General features: G+C 44.2%; 1 protein-coding gene across 2 annotated transcripts in view; it reads right to left on the reverse strand.

The window, feature by feature from the left end:
• The window catches only part of LOC136288687 (fibronectin type-III domain-containing protein 3a-like), a 39,146-nt gene that overhangs the window by 13,155 nt on the left and 76 nt on the right, over nucleotides 1-25,915 (reverse strand). Inside the window, exons 2-11 of one of the 2 annotated variants that reach the window (XM_066182154.1) lie at nucleotides 21,195-21,274; nucleotides 20,983-21,053; nucleotides 9,804-9,939; nucleotides 6,538-6,613; nucleotides 5,613-5,689; nucleotides 3,835-4,072; nucleotides 2,638-2,910; nucleotides 1,702-1,757; nucleotides 451-605; nucleotides 133-192 (exon numbers count right to left, since the gene is read on the reverse strand). In XM_066182154.1, the coding sequence (XP_066038251.1) occupies nucleotides 133-192; nucleotides 451-605; nucleotides 1,702-1,757; nucleotides 2,638-2,910; nucleotides 3,835-4,072; nucleotides 5,613-5,689; nucleotides 6,538-6,613; nucleotides 9,804-9,899 (1,031 nt within the window). In that variant the 5' untranslated portion in view covers nucleotides 9,900-9,939; nucleotides 20,983-21,053; nucleotides 21,195-21,274. The remainder of the gene's footprint in view (nucleotides 1-132; nucleotides 193-450; nucleotides 606-1,701; nucleotides 1,758-2,637; nucleotides 2,911-3,834; nucleotides 4,073-5,612; nucleotides 5,690-6,537; nucleotides 6,614-9,803; nucleotides 9,940-20,982; nucleotides 21,054-21,194; nucleotides 21,275-25,915) is intronic. The other variant, XM_066182153.1, reaches the window with a different exon arrangement.

Here is a 25,915-nt window from a genome sequence, read left to right on the forward strand (position 1 = left end):
CAAACCCAGTGACCACAGCATGATTTTTTTAGAGTATTCCTTAACTGTTTGTATCACCCCTTTTCCTTGAAGCCACAATAACCCTGGAATTCCCACATCCCCCAAAGCATTATTTCCTTCCCAGCAGCATACCTGGCATGGTAATCAGTGGCTGGTCTGAGATCAGGAAGTGTAATTGTTAACTCTTCCCCACTGTGAAAAGGCAAGAACAAACAGAAAGCAGAGTTACAGCTCTTCCTTAAACCTCAGGGCTCAAAGCTCATTGAAAAGCAAAACCACGTAGTGCACATTTAAGTTTCCCACTGTCCATGTAACTCTTTAGTGACATTACTTAAAATTTATTTCATGTGAAGTAGGAAGGTCTGCAAGTCAACAAACAGCTCCTGATAGAGAGATTGCTGATTGGTTAATGGTTTAAACATTGTGCTTAAAGGAAGAAACTAAACTTACACATAGACAGATTTAAATTTTCCATTTTTACCACTGTTGGATATTGCTACTTCAAATGTAAATGCTGCTGGACTATGACTATGGCTCTCTCCATTCTGTGAACTAACTGGGAGATTCCAGGACAGAACGGCTGATCTTGCTTGTATATCAGAAACCTATTAAAAGCATAAATAATGCAAGTAAGTTTGCTTTCTGCAAGAAAAGGTTAATTAGTCAATAACATGGCGTCGCTAATTGGCCTAGGAAGCTCCTCACTGGAGGAATTCTTTCCCTTTCGAATGAGAATACAGAGGCATTCTTTGGATTGCAAGGATTTCCTCTTTTTATTTCTAAAGGCTTTCCCTTCCAACACCATATCAATGCCACACTGGGGCAGGAAGAGAAAATTCCTGCACCAACGTTTCCATCACTCCTTTGGAACAAATGCTCAGCTGGGGAGTCTTGGGCAGGACCCCAGAACAGATTTAGGCACAGACATCTCATTTTCTGACAGCTCCCTCACACAACATTCAATCACTGACCCTAAGGACGGCACAGGCTCCGTCTGTAAAACCAGGAATTTCTTGTCTGATTTTTTTTGCTGCTTAATTCCCACAGTCCAAATTCTCTCTGCCCAAGGCAACACAGCCCTGTGGTAGCTCGAAGTACAGATGCTAGAAGCAGCAGGAAAAATACTAAAGGACCAAAAACCCCCTCAAAAGCTGGTGCAAAGGAACACAATCCCTGTTTGCTGTGTGGATAATGCAGAGAAGAGCTCATTAAACTTGCTCAAGATCAAACACAGACATTTTTATTACCCTCACGAGACTACACCTTCCTGAAAGTCTCTAAATACTCAAATATTTGCTCCAGTTTCTCAATATAACATCAAAAGATGATCGATTTGTGTTAATTTTATCCTCAACGATCCTAAATCCTCTCTGCTTAGCAAAGGATGGTTCCAAGAGTGGAAAAACTTGCAAGAGTTTAGCAGTGCCCTGGTTTGCAAGGTAAAGCCCTCACATACCCTGGAAAACTGCAACAGTGGAATATTCTGGGATTACAGGCTGCCAAACTGAGAAATAGTGAATTTCCAGCATGGTTGCCCTTTCCCAGCTACGAACTCTGACAACTAAACTGTATTTATCTTCTCTATTAAAAAAAATTAAACAATTAAGAGCAAAAAGAAAAAAAAAGGGATTGAAAAAACACAAGTTATTTTATAGGAAGCACAGGCCTAGAAAATAATGGGATTTTAAGGCTAATACTTACTACTGGCTTGCCAATGCTCAAGTGAGTATCACATTTCCTGGATTCTGTGTCAGATTCTGCAATTTAAACACAAACCAGATTATCCCAAAGCCTGAGAGCAACCCAGGCTGTTACCAAAAGGCCACCACGAGATGGAGTTGGCCTCATTAGGACTTGAACAATGGTACTTATTGTGCAAAGTTCATTTCCCCTGTTTGTTTTGGCTGCGTGAAGGGCAGAAACACCAACTATCCAAAACCAACAGTGGTACAAAAACCCTTTTAGTACATCCTGCACAAAGGGGATCTTTTCCTAATGGAGCAGAAATAGGTTTTCTTTGACAACACAAAAACGTCCCTCTAAAAATGAGAGGTGTTAAAAAAAATGACAGTAAGATCTTATCTCTGCCTTATCCGTTTTCCTGGAATTTCTATGGCACAAAACATTCCCAGTTTCGAAGAAGCCTGACACTGTCTCAAAGAAAGGACAATGACACTGCACAAGGTTTTTAGTAGCCACGAGGTATTAAAAAGCTGAAATTACAACTAATTACACAGCAGCCTCTACAACTGCTCAAATTTTCATATTTCTTGAAAGTTTAGGTGACTCCCAGTTAACCAAAAAGTACCACAAACACTGACACCAGATGTTCCGGAAGTACCTACAGGTTACCCTCACTGGGAATATTGATCAGTCCTGGGTCAGAAACAGCAGGGAAGTAAAAAGGTTTAAGATTAAATCTTCCTGAAGACCTTATTTTGTAAATATCAAATGAAATAAATTGATATTCTAATAATTCCTAGAGAAAAAAAAAATCGAACCAAAATGGATTTCAGGCTTCCTCTAATCCCAAACAGCCAAACAAATTTATAAATTCAGCTTTTTCAGAACCTGTTCTGCAATGAATTTATAGAAAATAAGAAAATAACTGAGATTTTCCCTGTCCATGCCACCTACCTCCCATCTCTGCCTCTGGACTGCCCTTTGTTTTTCCCATCTGCTTCTGCTTTAGTGCTCCAACTGCCCCTTGCTGGCCCTTTCCATTCCCATTGGGAATTGTGGCATTGGAAGAATTAACAACTTTATGTGGTGAGGAGGGAGGGCTGTTCAGTTTATTGTTGGTGTGACCACTGGCTTGTCTGTCCTTTAGCCTCTTCTTGAGGTGTTCCTGCATTTTGAGACTTCTCTCGTCCCTCTGGATGAAGTTTGTCCTTCCATGGGAACGAGGTTCTGCAAGGAGGGCGAAATAACTTCATTATTCTGAATTATTCAATTGACATCTGAATCTACAAGCTGGAAAAATCACTAAAACTGAGCCCGTGGAACTTCCCTGTGCTTTGTCACTCTGGAAGTGCAGGGATTTTGGAGTTTGAGGTCTTTTTAAACCAAACCTTTTGGGCCTTTCTACTGTCAACTGCACCTGATCCTGCCTTACAGCTGCCTTTCTTCTCTGCTACAGACAAATTTGCAAAAAATGAAGCCAATTTAGGACCCAAACTGAATTTTTCCAACACAGCCTGAATGCTGTTTTACCCTAAAGTGAGTCAAAATACGTAATAACCAATCCAAGCTTGAAAGATAATGAATGGTCTTACTAAGTCTAATTTCTGTTTTAAGTCTTGATTATAAAATAAGGATTAGAGCTTGGTTTAATTCAACACAGAATTTTAATACTCCTAGTCCTTCACTGATTTATTGCTTCGTTCAGTTTTTAGGGTGGGTCTGCACTTCACCTTCCACCATGGATAACAACATTTTTTGAGTTGTATTTGTTGACTTTTCAGTCATATTTGGACTAGAAAGAAAAATACATCCATGTATCTAATTAAGCTCATTGTCAATAAACTTCATGCCAAGGCTGTGACAAAAACTCAGCGTGCACAGTTTTAGGGGAAGGAGTTTTAGGAGTCACAGTTGTGGGATTTACAGGGGTAAAAGCAGGGATGCGTGGAAAATACAACACTTCTCAGGCGCAAACTTGCATAATTCCTTGAAAACAGACGATTCAAACAGAAAATTCAGAGGATACACAACCACAGTTTGCACATGGTGACCCACAGCGGTGTTCTAAGTTAATACCAGAATCCCTGGGAATGTGTGGGGAGGCAGGGCCAGCTGTCCCTCCCGGGATCTGGGGCATTCCCAGGCTCTCACCTTGCTCCTGGAACACATGTGGTGGCGGGTGCTGGTGCATGAACTGAGGTGGGAGCTCTCCTGTGCCGGGCACCCCGGGGAACACGGGGTGAGGAGGGGGTGGGAGCAGGGCGTGGGGGTGGTGCATGTAATGGGGCACATGGGGGGGAGGAGGGGGAGGAGGGGGATGCATGGAAGGATGGAATTCCCCCGAGTGGGGCACCACCACCACTCTCCGAACTCCATTTTCTTCCACCACCTGCAGGGAAACGGGAGAAATCAGAAATCGACTGTGAATCCAGAGATAATCCTGTAAAATGTTGTACATTTAACAAGGAATTTCCCTGCCTCAGGTCACACCCAGCACCTGATGGGCACGGGTTTGCACACCAGTCTGGATTCCAGTGGAAACTAGACAGGTACTGCTGGGATAAAATGGAGCTTGAAGCAGCCAGTCACAATAGAGTGCTGAACAGTCACAGAATTCTAGGATGGTATAGGTAGGGAAAGACCTTAAACTTCATCTCATCCCACCCCTGCGATGGGCAGGGACACCTTCCACAGAACAGGTTGCTCCAAGCCCCATCCAGCCTGTCCTGGAACACTTCCAGGGATGGGAGTCCACAACCTGTTCACTCCTGAATTATTTCACTCCACTTTGACAGAATCCGAGAGAACCAGTCCTGGGCTACTCCAGACACTGGGAACACAAAGTTATCACCTCATCTGACAAGAACAGTCCAGGTAACTCAAGCTCTGATTTAAAGCTATTTTTCAACTTGTCAATCCCTGTCACAACAACCCAGGGAAAACAACCCAACCCTGCTGGTTTCAGGTGACAGCAAACACAGAACAAATAAATGTGGTTTTCAGGCTGAGCAACTCAGTGCTGCCAGGGCTTTGCCCACTGTTTGCCCTGGGATCCATTTCACAGGGATCAGAAATTGTCTGGGGGAATCTTTCCTCAAAGTCTGCAGAGCTGAAGAACAGCAGAAGCCCAAAATGCAGCTGTGTGCAAAAAGAAACTGCCTGGAGAACCCAAGAACTCACAGTTACAGCTTTTCAAATCTTCTCAGAACACTCCTGACTTCCAACATTACTACAACACGAGTTCTGTTTCCACATTTGGTTTTAATTATTTCCTTTCAAAACGCATTAATTTAGAAATAGATCAAACTGGGAACTGGGAGTATCTCTCGTAACAACACACAGGTCTGACCCGAACAACTCTCAGCCAGAAGAGGAAAATCCATGGGAGTGGAAAAGCAAAGCTGAGAGAGCCCAGAGCCCTGTGCATTTCCCAAACACGTCACTGGAATCAGTGTTTGCATCACCACCACACTCTGCACATTCTGCTCCAGCAGTGCTGATTTGCTGGAATTTCAGGAGATCAGGGCTGGTAAAGAAAGGGGCACTGAAAATTCAGATAAAATTTTATGTTTGAATAAAAAACCTGCAGCCACTTTGGGACTGTTCACATGACCCAGCTTCACCCTGCAAACAGAAATGATGAAAAATAGACATGTGGATCCCATTCATGGAGCTCAGACAGTCAATTCCGAGCTGACCTTGTTACAAAAAGTATCTTTAACTGATGGGAGTAAGGTTAAAAAAATCCTGGAGATTGGATCAGACATTACTCAGTAAAAGAGCAGACAGAGCCCACAATAAAGCGAAACAGTTGGTAAGTTCAATGGAAAAACAGCTTTTTTTCACAGCTAAAATCACCAATAAATAATAAAAATATAATTAAAATTTCCCCAAAAACCACAGCACAAGAGAAGGAGAAGTAAATGTACCTGAGATACGTAACCGGGAGGCACAAAAATCGGAGGCATGGAACCGTTTGGTGACATCATAGGGACATGTGCTGGACCTGGCGAGGACAAGGGGACACTTTTTAACAACCAAGGCTTTTCCAATATGGAGACACCTCTTCCCAAAGGTGGGAGCTCACCCTGGAGCCTGGAACATCAGGAATTGCATCCCCATTCTCTGTTTGATTACTGGCTTTATCCCAACCACCACTTAGCCAACGGTGTCTTTAACTGCACAAAGATCTGTATAAATAATTTTAGCTCTTAATTTGTGACAGCTGAAAGTCTGTACTAATGAAGGCAAATGCAGATATTGGGGTAAACCCGATGTAGGAACTTAAAAAAAAATTAAATATATTATTTTTTATGTTAAGCTCAATGGAAGTATTCCTGAAGGGGATTTGATGAAAGCAGAATGGACACATTTTATACAGTATCATGTAAAATGGTGACAAACACTCCAAAAATGGAAATACTGATAAATTCAACTTGACTTACAGGAGATATTTTGCCCTGACTCGGATTTTCTGTCACTTACCCAGAAGGTAAAAACGAATTTGCAGGCATGGAGAGCAGCAATGATTCCCCCACCTCACAGCACAGGGAGTTGCCAGTGCCCATTAAAGTTCTTTAAATTATTGTGGATTAAATGCCACAGAAATCACATGTTAAGATCCTGGGAAGACACTTAGTCAAGGATCACTGCAAACCCATCTTTTGGGAATGAAAATCTGCAGGATGCATAGAATTCTGGCAGCTTCCTAGTGCTACCTCACTTGTGCTTGGACAAAAACTGAAAAATCTGATTTATTCCAGTGCAGAAAACACATCTGACATCACAAAAAAAACCTGGTGGAATAACCCTAGATCCAAAATATTTGGATTCAGAACTTGAGCTTCCCTTTACCTTGAATGCATTGAATGTGCCCATCTTCAGTTGTAATTGTAAATGTTTCACCTGGGTTTACCTGGACAAGAATCACCTGCAGGAAACAAAACACAAAAGAGGGGTTGGGGACTTTTTAAATTTTAAAAATTCTCTGGGGGGAAAACCCATTCTCTTCAGAGACAAACAAGAGAGCTTTGGTGACCTTGGAGTAAAGTAAAATGGGTAGAATGAAAATATTCCTCCTACTTTGACATAAAATTCTAGTACTTTTTTCTCTGGTTACTCCCAGAAGGTGCTTCACTTAATATACAGGAAATAAGCTTTTAATTTCAAGTTTCACACTGCTTTTTCTGCTTTTGCTGAGGCAATAATGACCTGAGATTCACACTGGCTTTTCCCACCACCTCTGCCCTGCAGCTCATGTGAGCCCAGGTGTGTTTTCCCTGTGGAAGGAATCCAAGCCCCAGTGACATCCTGCAGGTCCCTTTGGATGTGGCCACGTCCTCTTGCACATAAATCGACGTGAAGCTCGGCTAGGATCACTCCTCAGGCAGTGCTGGGATCCCAAACCATCCCCTCATCCTGCCCTATCCTCAGGGGAATTTTGGCAGTTGCACTTTATTTTAACATCTATGATAATCCACAGCTAATCCTTTAATAAAAGGATGTATAAGGTTTGGCCAGGTAAAGAACTGCAGGTACACAATTAAAATTACACCCTGGGGACAGCTGGCACTGATGCAAAAATTGAAATAAAATGTATTTGTTAAAGCAGCTGTGAAAATCAGTATAATTTTCTTCCATTCGATTTTTCTAGAATATTTTTGCACCATTCATGGAATGACATTTGTAGCAGGTAGATGGGACCTGAAGGAATCACCTGGTTATTTAATTCCTGGTAAAATGAGCTACCCATGACATTAATGAATGAGTTTTTCTGTGCTGTCACATTTTCAGTGCTGGAGCTCCCTGAACTCCCCAGGCACCAGTTTCACTGTTCTCATCACTACAGACTCCAAGAATAAATGATAAATGCTATTTTAACACTGGTTTTGCAGCTTCTGCATGTTGGTGTATTAAGCTTTGATTTTATTTTTGATAACCTCCCTTGTACGGGAGAATTGATGCTCCATGTACAGGAGAATTTTACTTTGGGCGGATGAGTTGTTTCTGGATATAAGTGAGTGACCAAAATACCTGAAAAGGCCATTTAGCCATTCAGTAATATTTATTATGGTTCCAGGAGCGGGAGACATGGCAGAGAATGCCTTTAAAAGTGGCATAATTTGCATTAATAATGAAATTTATGCAGATTTGTCACTTCAGAATGCAAGTAAATGCATTACTTCAATGCTAATAAATTTCTTGGGGTAAAGGGAGAGAAGTGGTGTTAACTGTTTAAAGAAAACTGACAATAATGGGCTGGGGCTTTGCTAGAGCACAAGAGGGAGGAAAAAGATTTGCTGTGGACCAAGGATTCCAGAGGCAGGGATTGACCTCAGGAAAAGGCTCATCTTGGAGGGCAAAATTCAGAGGCAAGAAAGGGATCCTTCGAGAGATTCAGAGCCTCTGAGAGTGGCACATCTTCAGAACAGGCTTCCATGAACTGCAGTTCTCAGGATCAGCTCAGGAAAAGTGAGGGAAGGATCCCAATCCAGTGCTGCAATCACAGGGCTGCTGCAGTTGGGAGCCTGGAATTCCAGGAATGCACAGGCCATGTCTTAGAGCAGTGACTCACTGGAGTTAATGAAGCAAATGAAGTCCCAGCCACCTTCCAACAAGGAAAATTTCCAGGAAGCTGGAGCTATGCTGAGGGGTGGATCTGAGCCAAGTGAGACCCGGGAGTGCAGAGCCCAGGAGCTGCCAACGCCTCCAGGTGTCCTGAGCACCTCTCCAGGGCTGGTGGCACCAGCACAGCTGAAGCTGCTCAGCCACAGCTCTGGTTTCATCCCTTCTTCACACACTTTGGGATCCAGAAACCCTTCCAGAAGACTTCCAACTTTCGCTTTAAGTGAAATAGAACTAATGGATTAACTGGAATTGGCCAAACACACGGGTTTGATTTCTGGAAACAAATCACACTACAATAATTAAGTATTAGCACTGTCCTCCACAGCGCTGGCAGAGAAGTAATTAAAATTTCTCTGCATTAATAAAGATTCTATGTCAAGCCTCTCTTTAAAGGATTCCACTTAAACTTAGTCTCTTTTTAAATGCACAATACGACTCTATTATTTTACTTTTATTTCTTTTTTTAATCTCACTTGATTGCAAAGTCTCCTCTAGGTCCTAAAAATGTCAGTGACTGGCACCTCCACATCCCACACACACAACTCTGGGGACAGGGGCCAATTAAACGTATTTGATCTCTTTTCCTCATGAAACCTGAACCACCTGAGCCACCTCCCAGCTGGGCAGGGCTGAAATTCCACCTTCTATTGCCAGAACTTCAGAATTATGTTGGAGATTTCACTCATTTCCAGACACACTCATTACACTTACACCTCCAGGGTCTGAGGCAGAAAGGGAAAAGAACTTTTCCTTTAATAAAGTCCATTTTTCCAAGTATATAACGGAAATACCACAGATTTCTCCTTCTTATCTGCAACAATGACAAATTAAAGGACAGCTCACCTAAACTTTCAGCATTTATGGCCTACCACAGCTCAAAGGATAAGGAGAGTTCCCAGTACTTGTAGTACAAAGCACTCAACTCCTTCTGCAGAACACTAAATTCCCATTTGCTGACAATTTACACACTTTACACACACACATTCAAAATTGTTCTGCTGCCACTTTTTACCTGTATTTCTAATCCTTCCAGGGATTCTGAAGGGTTGCGTCCACTAAAGCTCTAAAGTTTCAACTAAATACACTCAGGTTTCACCACTGCACTGTAATTATTAATGAAGACACTTAAAACCAGGAAGCCAAGGTCTTTCCTTTCATTTTCCTGTAATCGATTTCCTCTGCAATCCCTTGTTAATCTTCATTCACTGCTTCACGGGAGTTTCAAAACTTTTATTAACCCCCCCAAATTTTCCTTTGATTTTTTTGGCATTTGTAGCTCCATTTTAAAGCCCTTTTTTTTCACACCTGTCCACCGGCTGGGAGCGGAATGATTTTTTTTTCTCCCTCTGTTTGCACTTCTGTTTAACTCCTGACGTCAGTGCTCACAACCACATCCTTTCCCCAGCTCAGCAGATGAGTGGCAGAGCTGCCTGGTTTTTGTGGAGCCACCATCCCAGTCCTTCCCAGTCGCTCCCAGCTGAAGGTTCACTTGCCTGCTGGATGCTGTCCCCATTGACCATGTGAGGTAGAAGTGGCACTTCATTCAGCAGAGGTGTGGCTTCCAGGGGGGGCGGCTGGTCAGCCATCATTTCTTGGGATCATTCATGGACACCTGCTCACCTCAACCACCTGCCCCAAGAGAAAAAAGGCATGAGGTCAGATCCGGCTCTCCCTTCCTTAAACCGTTCCCTGCATTTGTTGGACAAACCCGGCTTGTGGGGCCCTGCCAACTCAGAATATTCCCAGAGCACCCAAACAGTCCAACATTATCCTGTTTTTCACTTTCAATTCCTTTCCTGTAAGCCATAAATGTCCTTTCCCCAAAATTCTCCCCTTTAATTATCAGGAATATTCAGCCACGAGTGCTGGGATTGGTACCTCACTGCAGCAATTACACAGTAGAGAAATTTACATTTACACAGCAATTTATTCCAGAATTTGCACTTCAAATGACTAAACTGCTTCCATTCCAGACCCCAAGCTTTAGGTTAAATAATGCACAAACTACATTTACATTTTAGTGATGACCAAAAGAACCCCCCAAATCATGCAATTTTTCCAATACAAAATCTGCCAGAGTGAAAACAAAGCTTAAGACAATACAAAATCCCGCTTTGTCCCAAAATTTTTGACTCAGAACCATGGGGAAATGTGAATAGAAAAGTGCTGCAGTCATGGGCTTCCAGAGAATAATCTGTAATTAGAACCAGTCAAAATACACATGATACAAATTAATTACAGTAATTAGAACGAGTCGAGCTGCAAGCTCCCAGTGTCAGGGAATTTTCAGTATATAGTTAATCCAGCATCCATAAAAAGCACAAGATAACAGGATACAGGAAATGCTGACACTTCCTTCTCCTCTCCCATTACCTCCCATAAACCAGAAGGCAAAATGTGGTTTGGAGGTTCAAACTCCTTAAAACAAACAAACAAACAAACAAACAAAAAACCCACAAAAAACAAAAACAAAAACCCAAAAAAACCCCCACAAAACACTCCCCTAAATCTGTGCATGATACAAGTCAGGCTGCTTGAAAGTGTCAAATCCTTCTTCAGTTCTCCACAAGCAGCACAGAAAGGGCAATATTTGGAGAAGGAAAAAGACAAAAACTGATTAATTCTGTACCTGTGAGACTTCATTTCTAGCAGATTAGGCAACAGTAGGAAAAATATAATATAATTAATATAATTTCTTCTGGTTTTAACTTATTTTGTACAGAAAAAATCTGTAAAAAAATCTGAGATTACAAAGGTTTTTCCTGTGTTATCAAGACAAGGTGAAGGAGCTGGTGGAATCCACTGATAAAACCCCCATTTCTGCTTTGCAAAAGCATCTCAAAATCAGAGATGCAATCACACAGCCACAAAATGCAGCACAACAAACTCCTCAAGACTTCCCAAACCCCAACCCTTTCCACAAGGAAATTCTATTCCAGGGCTGCTCTGGTAACAATTTTAAGAAGCCAAACATCACTGCAAGGTGCAAGAGCTGGATAGGACCTCAAAGATTAAATATGCATCAGGTTTGGCCTAAATACACTTAATAAATACACTGAATAAATACACTGAACTGCCTTAGCATGGCATTTATTTCCTGAATAAAATAATCTCCTTTTTGTCAGGACTGGAATTGCCTCTGCCAAGGATGCAAATTTTAACTATTCCACTTAAAAAACCCTGCCTGGAGCAGTAAAATTCAGGCAAAGGCTTCTTCCTCTAAACCTCTCCCATTTTTTGAGGCTGGATCTAAGCCTTAACCGCCATAACAGGAATGCACTGTACACAGGCAAAATGAGAGTTATTTTATACATGCATCAAAGAAAACAGAAATTAGTACTTAAAATAAAGGGGGAGCCCCTTTACCAGAAGGCAACTCCATCTGCATCGAAATTCAACTACCCCAAATAAGCAGCTGCAGAAAAACATGATCTGAAACAGGGCTCAAAGGCACCTGCAACTTCAAATAAAGGTTCAGAGTTTCTGTGCTCATCCTCTGCAACTTTCAAATAAAGGTTCAATTTCTCAGCTCGTCCTCTGCAACTTTAAATAAAGGTTCAGAGATTCTCTGGTCGTCCCCTGCCTTGGCTGAATTTAATTCGCTCTTTAGCACAAATTGTAGAGACAGCCCCAACATCCCTGTGGTTTTTAGAACCCTTCATCTTCTGCCTAATTACATGGATGATTTCGTTTACATGGACACCTCCACACACCTTCTGTTTGCTTAGTGCTGTAGCTTCATTTCTCCAAGGAAGAACTTAATATTTGGAGTAGCAGGAAATAACTGGTTTTAAACTGTTAATGAAAAACTCCAAAAATAGCCAATTTCGTGTCTTAGCAGCAATGGCCATATGGTCAGAGAAAACGGAAGTACCAACAGGAACAAAATCATCTGAAGAGGTTTTGGGGCAGTTTCACCTGGCTCAGAAAGTTGGTATTTCCCTGTGCAGCTGGGCTGGGGTGGCTGCAAATGGCAGAACACTGAGGACAAAGAGGGACATCCTGACAGATTGGAAAAAAACAAGTTATTTTGGGTTTTGAGCACTGCTTCATTCCTTAAGAACACTGATAAGAGCGGCAAAAACACCCTGCCCTCCAAGGCAACAGAGTCAGTGGATGTGGGACTCAAGGCCTCCCCACTTCAACAGATAAAACTTTTCCAGGGAAATAAATCCATGGATTCACCACCCCAAAGTCTCCATTTCACTTGAGGAAGTAGGTGGAACCTGGGTAAATAAAAAGAGAATTCCTGAAAAGTTATTACATATTACATACTCAGCACAATTTCCTGCAAAACAAAACAAAGACTGAGCTCTATCTTGAACAGCCATTTCCCAAAACTCTCCCATGGCAGGGCTGGAGCAGGGAATCCAGTCCTGCTCGGCCCTCCCTGCAGGGCAAGGCTGCTCCTGAGGGAAAGGTGGAGTACAGTCAGCACAGGGGCAGAGAGGAGATTCCAGGATCCCAAACCCACCTCCATCCACACTCCCACACTCAGGCATCATGGAATCCCGGCATCGTCTGTGTTGGAAGGGACCTTAGAGCCCATCCAGTGCCACCCCCTGCCATGGCAGGGACACCTTCCGCTATCCCAGGTTGCTCCAAGCCCCACACAACTGGCCTTGGACACTTTCAGGGATCCAGGGGCAGCCACATCTACCCTGGGCAAGCTGTGCCAGGGCCTCACCACCCCCACAGCCAATTCCTTCCCAATATTCCATTCCACCCTGCCCTCTGGCAATGGGAAGCCATTCCTCCTTGCCCCTAGTCCTTCTCCAGCTCTCCTGGAGTCCCTTTAGGCACTGGAAGGAACTCTGGGGAGTTCCTTGAGCTCCCTGGAGCCTTCTCTTCTTCAAGCGAACAGCCCCAGCTCTACCAGCCTGGATCCAGAGGCGCTCCAGCCCTTGAAGCAGCTCTGTGGCCTCCTCTGGACTCTCTCCAGCAGCTCCAGGTCCTTCCTGTGCTGGGAGCACAGGGCTGGAGGCAGCTTGGCAGGTGGGGCCGCACCTGAGCAGGCCAGAATTCCCCCAGTTCCTCCTGCCCATGCTGGGAATGAGCCCTGGAATCAGGGAGTTCTGGGGGCTGGGGCATGTCCACGCTCTCCTCCACCAACACTCCCAAGTTTCACATCATCCCTAGAACTCTGACAGTGATTCCAGGCTTCCTCTAAACCCTTGAATGCACCCCAAACCAAGTCAGCTTGGAGAGGTAAATCCAGCTTGGGGGGTTATTCATGGACCCACCCACAGGGAGAACTGCATCAAAGAGCTGCCTGGTCCCTACAGCCACTTTATTCCAGCAAATCTCAGGAAGAGCAGCTCAAACTGCTTTTGCTGTGGTCTGGTCTTGGCAGTGAGGGATTCATCAACCCCAGGAACTATTCAAGTGGTCAGGGGTAAAAAAAAAAACCACAAGGAAAAAAGTACAGTCCCAGGAATTCACAGGCTGCACTGACATTAAAGATGAGCTAATACACTAAATCTTAAATTCTAGACTAAAAATAAGCAAGAAAAATCCCATCTGGAAGCATTAAACACCAGGAAAATTTTGTAATTTATAGGAATAAAATAAATTTTAGTGACCCATTAAATAGGAATCAATACCAGAACTTGTAGAGGTGTCTCTACAGCTTTGTCACTCTGCCCTGGAGATTTTTGACTCAGTGTGGAATTAAGCAGACCAAATTTTAGAAAGGTTACATTTTCCAAGGGCATTTTTGGCCTGATACATTTGGGGTTTTTTGCAGTGGTTTCTATTACACATCAGCTAAAGGTCATTCCCAAACCTGGGTTGAGCTGAGGGATGAATTCAGGCCACAGAACCACAAAAAAAAAAAAAAAGAAAAAAAAAAAAAAAAGGAAAAAAGGAAGAAATTTTAAAAAATTAAAAAAAGAAAAAAAAAAGAAAAAAGAAAAAAAGGAAAAAAAAGAAAAAATAAAGAAAAAAAATAAACTTAAAAAAAATTTTTTAAAAAAGGGCATTTAACCATCTCAGCAATGAACTTGAAGCTGGAAGAAGTCATAGTGTGTGACATTTCTAAGTTCAACAGCTCGAGCTTTTGTTTTCAAAGATTATTCAATGTCTAAAAAGCTGAAATACAGTAATTTTTCTCAATAAAACGTATTTTAAAAGAAACAAACCCAATCCATAATGTAAAAATGTGCCCTGAGATGCATTCTGGACCAATCCAACCATCTCATGCACCACGGTCATGTTCCCAAATTCAAAAGAAGGCAACGTTTTCCAGGGACACTCTCAGCCTACAAAGGCTTCTAAGAAAAACAGAAAACCTCCAGCACTGCCCTTTCCAGCAAACAATTCCTGTCCACAGCGGCTGGGCCTGACCTCACTTCCTGCCACAGTAAAAACGCCGAGCTCTGCAAGGCTCCGGCACCGGCCTCCCCTTCGCTCCAGCCCAAATTCCTCCCCGGCAGAGCCGCTGGAGCCCAGCCAGCTCCTGAGGAGCCGCTCAGTGTTCACTGACTCCGGGCTTGGATTTCCATGGAAAACGCTCCTCAGCTCCCTGACGGATGGAGCGGAGCGAAGGGAGCTCGTGAGGGCTGTCTGATACGGGATCGTCCCGCCTCAAGTCTGGAAAACATCAGGGATTCACACGAGACAGTGGGAAACGCAAAAATTGTCTCCGATGGTTTGGATCCGAAGTGGAATAATGAGTAATTCCAGGGCACGGGGGCAGTTACAGACAAGTGGTTGGAGTTGGGGATCTTAGAGGTCTTCTCCAACCATAATGACTCCATAAACGTTTCGTGAACTCCCGGGAAGAACTCCCAGCATTCCTGAGCCTCCTTTAGCCATTTCCAACGTGCAGCTCAGGGTGAGGCACCGTTTCGGCTCTGTCACTTCCACCTGAATGACACAGGAGAAACAACTTCAAAACTGTCTCAGCAGTAGCTGGAAGAAAGGTTCTGGCCAGAAGAATCTTCCTGGATAAACACATCATCCCAGTTCTATCAAGAGTTTTTGGAGCAGTCACCACTAACTTACAATCTACAATTTACAGACTGGTTTCTCTTCAGGCACTGACAATGACTCTGCCAGTATTTACTGCAGGACATGTAAGAACAAAAAGGCTGTGTATTTCTTAACTGTAGTATTAAAAAAAGGAAAAGATTTAATGAACTGAAAAAAAAACCTTTTTCATTGGAATTGTATCCTTTAGTCACATTATGTGTTGTGAAATGTGTTGCAGTATTATGGATTTAGGAAGTTTCAAAGTTCCTGTTTTCTCACATTAAAGCATTTTCCTATAATATTAAAATTCTTTCTCCAGAAAGATCTCACACAGACTGAATGGGAGGAACACTGCAGACAGGCACAGATCAGCTTCATTTCACTGTCCAGAGAAAAAACCAAACAAATTTCATAAACAGTGAGAAATAAATTTATAACCCCAGACAGAAGCTGTCCAAAAGGCTGGATTTTCATTTCAGTAAGTGTTGGATTTAAGATGAGAAAGTTCCTATTCCAAGGAGCTTATTACTTAAATGGAGACTTTATATTTTTTTAAATATAGCGTGCCTGACTTAGAAAGAACAATGTGTCCAGGAAGGAGAGCCTGAAATTCAGCAGAGACTTCCTGATTTCCAGGTTCAGTGCCTTATGCAACCTGCCAGCCTGATCCTAAATTTTCATTTATTGCAGGAAGTAAACTACTCTAATATTGCTCCTTACTAAAAGCAGTATTGTATAAACACCTAAAGCTTTACTTACACCTTTTTATACTGACAGAATTACTAATTACTATTATAAATATTATATAATATATAAAAGTATAGCAAATATATTTTATCTGAGCAGGGGGAAAACCACATGTTCTCTGATAAAGAATTTATTTATTTGTTACTGCCATGCCTTAAAATCCTGATCTCCTGCAAACTGAAGCTCTGAGTATTCTACACTCCACTCTGTCAGTTCAATTTTCCATCACTCATCCCCAAAGGCTGTTAAAAAGAACAACCACAGAGCCATCCCAAAGCCATCCCCAACCTCAGGCTAAGGAATAACCTTGTCAAAAAGATCCAACCTTAATGATGACTCCAAAAAACCCCAGATATGCCCCACGCAATTCTAAAGCAGGAAAAACCTGGGGAAGTAAGACCCACGCTGCCCTCTCCCACTCGTATTTTTCCAATAAACAGCATTAAACAAGATGTTGAAGGTACCATCCCAATCCTAAAATAGTTTGTGCCCCAGGACCACACGTGAGACCTGCTGGGTGGACTGGGTTTACTTTGAGCAAGATTAAGGCAAAGAGAGATTTAACAGGAGCTCAGTTACAACCTGAGCTCTGGAGGGACCACCCCCACTCCGTAAGTCGTCTGTTCCCCACTAAATCCATGTTTTGATTAAAATCCTGGAAATCATTTATAACGGCCCCCAAGGGAATCGGGCCCCAGCATCTTGTGGGAAGTTTGGATTCCAGCCAGGAGGGCAACACAGACTTGAGCCTGAAAATGTTCCTCCTGATTTACCCAACAAATAGGCTCAAATATGCTCAGTACTGAGAGCCTGCCTGAAAATGTCCTTTGTGATTTACCCAAGAAATGTGCTCAAATATTGTGACTATTCAGAGCCCGATCCAGGGGTGGCTTTGACCCAGGTGAGGTCTGTGATCCCAGGAAAACAAAAAGCCTCAACAAAATTCCACTGCAGCTCCACAAACACGGGACAAGGCTTCCACGCTCTGCTACAAATGTTTGTGTTTAGCACTGACCAAATTACAGGAGGATTTTTAATTCAGTATTAATGTTCATACCTCAGGCCACCACGAGACCTCAATGCTCTTAAAATTCTCCATGGAGGAGGATTAAGATTGGGATGGAAGTCCTCATTTCCCAGACACCAAAACCCCTAAAAACACCCAAAACCAGCAGATCCAACACATCAAGGCTACAGGAGCTCTGACCTGAGGGATCCTATTAACTTTCACCCTCCCTCACGCCTCTGGATCGCCTCTGGATCGGATTCCTGAGGGAGCGTGCCAGGAAAGCCATCAAACAATTGTCCCCTGCAGCCTTCCACAGCAACTCCCCAGCACTCCAGGATTGTTTTCCAGCCTGAAACTCCATCCCTCAGGATTCCAGGGGACAGACAGGGCCAGTGCCCACCCTCCAGGCTTACACACGTTTTTCCAGGGGCTGCACAACTTCCTGCCGCTCTTCCCAAAAGGAACTCCACTGGGAAGAGCTGGGAGCTAGGCAGAAAAGTTCTGTCAGTGCCCAGAGTGCATTAATTTGACTTGAGCTGTTATTTAATATTATGCTCACAATAAGGTCATGCCTGCCCTCAGCATTATTCATTTAGGAGGCCTGTAAAGTTGGCAATAAGAGTTTCTATAATGCAAACATGACATAACTTTTAGGTAAATATTTTCCTTCGTTGTTTTAGTTCTTCCATGGCTTTTCTCTTATTGCCAGAAAAGCAGAGTTGAATCCTGAGCACTTGCGTGCTGCTTCCTAAGTGGCCCACAAACCAAAACCCAGGACTTCCTGAAAGATCCTATTCCCGTCCTAATCCCAATCCTGCTCCTGCAAATGTTCAGAGAACTGAGCACCTCAAAGGACTGAGCCATTAAGGTGCTGCATTATTATTTCAGCTTAAAAAAATAAAGGGATTAAGGAACTTTCTAGCTGCAAATATGCCGTTACAAAAACAGAGAGAGAGACAGAGAAAATAATAAATGTAAAACTACCTTTTTCCACCTGTAAGGAAGGTGACACCTTCTGGAATAAGCCAAAGTGCTCATTTTAATGTCTTAATGCTACGCTAAGCAAAAAATTTCAAGCTTAGGTGAAAATGCCATTATTAAATGCAATGTAACAATGGACTTGTATGAAATATGATTTTCCAAGTGCAAAACTGTGAATTTAAAAGCACGTTATTCTGGGGGTTTTTAGGCCCATACCAGTTTATTTACACATTAATACATACTATCGAAATTCTACATCCAAATGGTTCTCTAAATCACTTGGAAGCTGTGAAAGTAACAGACACCACAGTCCAGGGAAAAGAAATCCCAAAAAACGCCTGCCCAGAGGCACAAGACAGAGCACAAGCCCTTGTGTGTGCCTGGAATTCTCTCCTGAACCTGAACTGGTCAGCAAAAAGGCAGCTGGAATTCCCACCTGGAAGTACCACAGACCTGGGCAGGTGAAACAAAGAGCTTCCAAGTGTGCCAAGGTTTGCCAGCTGGGAACTGCAAGTTCCTACAGGGAGCTGCACCCACTCCCAAGGCTCTGAAATTTAGGAGAAGGATCTGCATAACTGAGCACAGCTATTCTCCATGGGAAAAGTTTGTCTTTAAGTGGAAGGTAAAACTGAAGGCATTTTATGATAATTTGTTCCCTGAAAATAAAAAACATTCTGCCCATTTACCAGCTTCCAGGGGAAAAGTTCTGTCTGAAAGCCTGGAAGCAACCCAAAGGAATGGCTGTTGTGTGTGCAGACACGTTCCCTCCAACAGGAACACATCATTCCACAGCACCTTGTTCATCCCAGTCCCTCCCTCCAGGCAGGAACACCCAGCTCACGGCAAGGAATAAATATTAAAGTATTTTTTAAAGCTTTTTAAAAGAATCTTCCAGTGAGGACCAGGAAAATTGGGGAATTTAAGTGCACCCTGAGCTTGGCTGCTCTGCTTTGTTCTATGCCACGTGTGTCCAAACCTGGATGAAATGCCCTGGGACTGAGGCAGGAAAGCACCAAAACTGAGCCCTTTTCAGTGCCAGAGCTGGGTGACACCTCCATGAATTTGGGGAGCATTATGGGATGGCAGGCACACACACAGCCAGTATGAGACAGAGGTGATCCAAAATCTCTTTCCCAAATGCTTGCATTCTGCATCCCCACCAATTTATTTACTTTTAACTCAACTCAGGGAGGGCAGTCACACAGACTACGAAAACCAACAGCAACTACGCCATTTCCAGGAAAGGCTCCCTACCATGAGACAGCTCCGAGCAGTCACCTGCTGTCTAATCCAACAAAACAGGAGGAAAATCAGGATTTCACAGGTGGAACAAACAGGAGTTTGCTCCCAGGTTTCTGCAGGCCCTAAGGAAGCAAAGGCTGATTTTCCACCAGCTCTAAACTGCAAATCACCAGTGTTGGATGCAGCACAAACAGACCTCTCTCTTTAAACAGCCCTCTTAAATACAGGACTTCAAAACCAAGCAGAAAAAAACCCAGCAAAAGCAAAGGATTTCTTCAAATTGGAGCAGATTAAGCAAACTCTGAGCAAGGAGGAATTGTTTCGATACAGCAGCTGAAGACTTTTCCTTGCACAACACCAGAGGTTGGGGCTGTAACACTTTAGCTGAGCACTGGGTCAAATTAGGCTGGTTAGAACAGGTTATGCTTAAACCCAGGGCTAAAACACACCAGTAAATGACTGCAATTACCACAGCCGAGCAGTCTGGTGGCATCAGACCATGTGCATTTTTTTAGTTCATGGAAAATCGGGGGAAAATGCAAGTGTGAGATCATCCCCATGAGGCTGGAGCAGGAACACTTCCCTCTGTCTGGGTGACTGACCAGGAGCAGTACAGAACCACAGCCACAGCTCAGCTGATGGCTGGAAACACTAAAATCACGTTTGCCTCTGTATCTGGGCTTTGAATATTTATTTGCAAATCAATGAACCTGCTGGAAGTTTGGGGAGTGAACTGCACTTCTATGTAACTGCCTAAGTAGGAATTACCAGTTTTGAAGAACCTAAGGATGATAGTTTATGTAAGTTTTTATCAAGTTTATATTTTAAGAAACCCAGGCATTAAAAAGCAAAAATGACAATTTACAACACACCAAAAGGCTGTTTACATAGTATCTTCCAAATCTGAATAGTTCCCCTAAATAACTCTCATCCCTCACACTGAAATGGACAAAAATACACATCTGGGTGACCAGATTATAGCTTTTTAAAAGCAGAATCTGCTTAAAACCAACATGAACATCTGGCAAGTCCTTCAGGAGCATAAAACTCCTCCCATGCAATTATTAAACTGCCTTCACTCCTGCAAGTGACTGCAGATGACAAACTCAAGTGACACATCAGTGGTCACTTTAATATCTAACGGATCCCCATGGAAGAGATATTAATGCTTTAATCATTTAATAAAGGGCATGGACAGCAGATGAAAAAACTTCATCTGAATTTATAAACCTGGATTTAACCTGGTAAAATGTTCTTCCTCCCAAAACACCTGTACAGATCCAGGGAATGCAGCATGCTTATCACTTCTTTCTTAATGTCTTGTATGAAATCCATCTGCTGGTTGTGTTTTGCTTTCCAACATTCCTCCCCAAGTTTTAGACAAATTCCTTTCTGCTTTTCCAGCAGATCAGCTCCCCAACCTGATCAGTTCCACAAGAAGGAACTCAGTTCCATGATCTCCAACTAAAACCAAAGGAACTCAGCAAGGCACAACCAGAGTGCTGTCTCCCACTCCAGCTGTTGCCTACACAGGAAATGCATTTGGCTAAAAACAGAATTTACTTTCTTTATCCAAAGCCAATTGTGCAATTCTCTCCAAGAGAAACCTTCCAGCTAAGTGGGTGAAGGGAGAAGAAAGAGTAAGAAATGTGAAAACAGAGATAAGGCTGCCACCTTACAAAATCAATAATGTTCCTGGTGGAACCTGAAACTCTTCTTACCTCAAGAACTCAATCAGTTCTTCCTTCCCTAACTCAATTTTTCCATTTGATAAGAAGTTGTCCAGAACTTTCTTCCAGAAAAAAAAAAAAAGAGTCGAAAGTTTAGAGGTCTGTCAAATACATGCATTTCAACTCAAAGTGTTACTTAGAGACTTACTGAGAAAATAAACACTTCATTAAATCTGGGAAAATCCTAAATTCTGGATAATTACCGTTGACTTGGAATTCCTCCTGGCGAGTGTTCCAGTGCCTGCTGCAGAGTGAGCAACGTGTGCTGTCCTCAAGCTTCTTTCTGCAGGCAAAAAACCCCCACATTTTCATGTTATTGCCCTGGCAAACATGAAATCCGAAGGAAAAACAAGCTGCGTGGAACATCAGAGATTCACGGAAAGAGCAGGAGCCAGGAGGGGACAGGCAGTGGTAGCTCCACTGGAGTTCTTTGGATATAACTGGATTTATTTAGTTACCCACTCTGTATCTGTTCTACTCCTCTACAAGGCAATAAAGACAGAAAAAGCAGGTTCCAAACATACCCAAATTTAAATTGTAACGCACACATTTCCCTTCTGATAAGGGACATAAAAAGACATAAATCGCACATAAAGCTCAAAATAAAATCCCAGTTTGCTGTTATGGGGCAGCACAGCTTTATTCTAGAAATTGCTCCACTAAAGATGCTCCAGCAGAGGGAAATGAACACCTCCAGGAGTCGTTAAACCACCTCAGATGCTGTATTTAGTAATGTAAAAATCACCACCTTCCTCAAGCTGCATCCAGCATGAAAACACTCCCTAAAATATCTGCACACTGAGCCCTCTTTTGGCCCTCCAAACACAGGAAGTCTTTGCAGGGATCAATCCACCCCCAGTATCGTTTTTCACATAACTATGAGGGTTGGAAAAGGTCTCCAAGATCACCAATTCCAACCTCGGCCTGATCCCCACCTTGTCACCAGCCCAGAGCACTGAGTGCCGCCTCCAGTCCTTCCCTGGACACCTCCAGGGATAGGGACTCCAAACCTCCCTGGGCAGCCCCTGCCAATGCCTGGCCACCCTTCCAGGAGAAATTCCTCCTGAATCTCTGAAGGTAAGGCCCAGGCAGGTGCAGTGTGTTCAGCAGTTTTACTGGCACACTCCAAGAAATCTCTGTCCTGGTGGCTCCTCAGGCTGCCTGGAGAAGCTCCCACACAGCAATCCATTGTCACTGTCACCAAAAAGGTGGTAACATCACCTGAAGATGCTTCTGAAGTCACAACCTAACAAATGTTCCTCCTGAGCTACTCGAAATGAGACACTGGAAAAATATTGAACATAAAGCATCAGGCTTCAGAGTGAATCCTGGGCAAAAGGAGGCATTTTCCACATCAGTCAAGATCCTGGGAACAAGGGGAGATTTACATTAGGATTGAAAGGGCCGAAGGGCTGGGAGCCAGTGGTCTGTCTGTGCTGGTCAATACACAGAAAGGATTGTGTTAGCACCACTGAAAGAATAAATTATCGCTGCTTTTACAATAAGCTCTTCAAGAATGCAATAAAGAGTTCAGTGTGTGCTCCTCACTCAGGAATCCAAAACTTTTCAGTGAAGGTCTGGCTTGCAGCAAAGATAACAGCTGAAAACCAACCATCCTGACCTTGGGAAGCTCCATGACAATGTGCTAAAAAACAGGTGAAAAATCGCACAGGTTCCTGCTCCCACATCCCCCAGCCCCAAGGCCAGAGCCTTGACCAACCCCAGGTTTAAATACTGAGAGTTCACTCAGACCTGATGCTTTCAGAAACACCAAAATCAGAAGTGAGAAATGTAATTTTTTCCCCCCAAGCCCCTTGCCTGTTGCAGGATTACTAATACTGAGGTTTTCTCATCTGCTTTCAGAGACAATTTTAAAATTCTTCTCCGATTCAATGAAATCATGACAGGAAATTAAGAAAATATGGAACTAGGGAAAGAATTCTTACAATATTTCATACCAGCTCCCGGCTTTGATGAACAATATTATAAGAATGTCTTCCCAGTCACGTATTTCCTTCTAAATCTGACAAGTTTCCCAACTGTGGAAAGAGCAAGTCACCAAATAAAAATGCCACTCTTTCAAGCATAAAAAATAAATTTTAATTCTCATGAAATTTACCCAAGGCCAGGCAGAACAGGAGCAGAATACTGGAATTTTTCCTGTCTGCACACTTCATACGAAATAATGGTTTTTTGAGGACTTATCAAACCTTTCCTAAAAATAACCATAAAACATGACAATTGTTGGCAGGGGTGGGACATGCCCCACAGTCAACAGGATGCCAATGCCAACCTCCAAAAATACAACCAAAAGGTCATGAAAAACAGTTATAGAGAACATTTATATCCAGATTTGGTGTCAGCGCAACATCAAAGAGAAAGGCAGTGATCAAGGCTTATGGCAGGAAATGGATTCATGCAGACAAAGCTATCTTTATTCTCTTCCAAGGTGAATCCACCAGGAGTTATTGTTTTAAACCATTCTAACATTCAACTCCTCAAAACCACTGAAGAACATGAAGGATCAAATCACCACCAGAAACCAGCTGTCCCAAGAGAGGAGCAGGGAAAGGTGGTATTTGTGCACATCCCCGGCCTAAGGAGCAGAAATTATCCCACTGCATTGTCAAAGTGCTGCTTCATTCCAGCTAGAGCCAAGTTTTCCAAAAACTTGCTGCAACAATCCTGAGCTACAGCTGAGTGAATAACTTGTAAGAGCTTGCTCCAGGAGGTGTGTGAGCCGCCAGTCCCAGCCCTGTTTATCCACAGGCTGCCCCATGAAGGATCCCAAACTGAGACCTGGGATCCAGTGAATTAGTTCAGCTCCCTAGAAAATGAGATTTATTTGATCCCAGCTGAGAACAAACGATTCCCAGACAACAACAGTGCTCCAAAGCTTTCCAAGATTTGGAAACAGGAAGGCAAAGAGCGCAAAAAAAAAAAAAAAAAAAGAAGAAAAAAAAGAAAAAAAAAAGAAAAAAAAAAAAGAGGAGAGTGTAATAGTTGGCTGCTTTTCAACACCCATGATCACACACTGAGCCCTGAGAAAGTCAACATCTTTCCATTTTACCACCTTATCCTTTTTCACAAATTACATAAACCAAGGGAAGGAATGTGAGTGTGGGAAGCAACTCAGGCTTTGCTTCTTGCTCACACAGATACTGAACCAAACGCAAAGTACTTTCTTCTACACTGGATCCTACCTCCAAGGTCAATTTATTGGCTTAAAATACAGAGAGGATGCTTCCCTGGTTCAAATGCTAATCTGAGGCTCAGGAAATCTAGATTCAATTCCCTGCCTCACCACATACTTCCTGTGCAACCTTGGGCCATAAATATTTCGGTGCCTCAGTCTTTCCATCTGTGACTGAGACAGTATTTCCCTATCAAACTGAGTGTTGTAAAGATAAATACATTAGGAAAACATCAGGAATCACAGGCCATAGCCATACGTGGAGCGGGCTCTGCTGGGGAACTTATCTGTGTGTCAATACTCCCAATCAGGCAGCAGGGAAAGCGAGGAAGGACTGCCAATGTGAAAAAAATTTAAGTAGCAAGGGACAGAGAGAAGACAAAGTATCAGCAGAACGGACAGAAACTGAAACCTCAATTATTAATCACAGAAAATGTCCATCATTCCAACCGAGTTTTAAACAGAAACGAAACTCAGAAACCAGCTGGGCAAGCTGCTGAAGGGAGCAAATACACCTGCCAGCAATGCATCGCTGCCCTGTCTTCTGAGATTATCACACAAAACACCTCAGATTTGAGGTGGCAGACAGGCTGCTGAGTCTGGGGGCAAAGAATCCCTGGATGCCGTCCCCATGGGGAAGCACCCGCTGCTCAAGTCCCCAGCTCTTTGTGAAAGGCATAAATAGGAGCGGGCAGAGAGTGACCCCAGTGGGGTCCCCACTGCCGCTGCTCCAAGGCGGAGAGGGGGACACAGCGGGGAGGGGGAGGGCAAAAGATGGTCACCAGCCAGGCAGGGGCTGACAGGAGTGACCTCCCCCTGCCCCGAGCCCAGGAGGACGCGGGGGAGGTGTCTGGGACCGGAGCTGCGGAGCAGCCAAGGGGAACAACTACAAGGCTACGTGGCATTCGCAGGCAGCGGCTGCCGGGGAGGGAGCACGGGGGGGCGGCCAGGGGGGACCCGGGGGGGACGACTGCACATCGCAGCCCCACGAAACAGGAGGACAAGGAAAGCAAGGGGGAAGAAGGAGACGGGGAATCAGTGCGCTGGGGAGCGGAGCGGGAATGGGCCGGGGGAAGTGCGACCCGCGACAGCGGCTGGCATTATTAACCCGGTCCGGGCAGGCTCAGCCGGGAGCCCCCGCCGCAGCCGGGAGTCCCTTTAGGAGCGGCTCCCCAGAGCCCCTGTCCCCGAACCCGCGGGGTCTCTTGGGGCGATGCGCTCCTGGGAGCGTCTCTCTGCGCTCCGCAGGGCAGCGCACCCGGACGGATCCCGCACGCCGGGCACTCCAGCCCACCCCGACCATTCCATCCCATGCCATCCCAGCCACCCCATCCCATCCCGGTCATCCCATCCCACCTCAATCACCCCATGCCATCCCAGCCACCCCATCCCATCCCATCCCGCTCACCCCATCCCACCCCATGTCCCGGGACATCGAATCCCCTTCAATCCTGCCCCCACCTGCCCCGTGCGCCACGTCCACCCCCGAACCTGCCCCACAGTCCGGGCTGTCCCCCGCCTAAGAACACCCTTCCCATCGCCGGGGTCCCGCCTGTCCCTCCAGCCGCCCTCGCCCGGCTCCGCGCCACCTCCCGCCCTCCGCTCCGCGGGGCTCCGATCCCGGCACTGCCCACCGCGCTCCGGCTGGGCACCGCCGTTCTCCGCCGCCTCGGGGAGCAGCGGAGCCCGGGGAAGGGGCCCCGGGGAGCGGCCCCCGGCGGTGCCCCGGCG

Source organism: Chamaea fasciata, unplaced genomic scaffold (assembly GCF_029207755.1).
Source record: "Chamaea fasciata isolate MVZ Bird 193981 ecotype frontalis unplaced genomic scaffold, bChaFas1.0.hap1 SCAF_4, whole genome shotgun sequence".
NCBI lineage: Eukaryota > Metazoa > Chordata > Aves > Passeriformes > Sylviidae > Chamaea > Chamaea fasciata.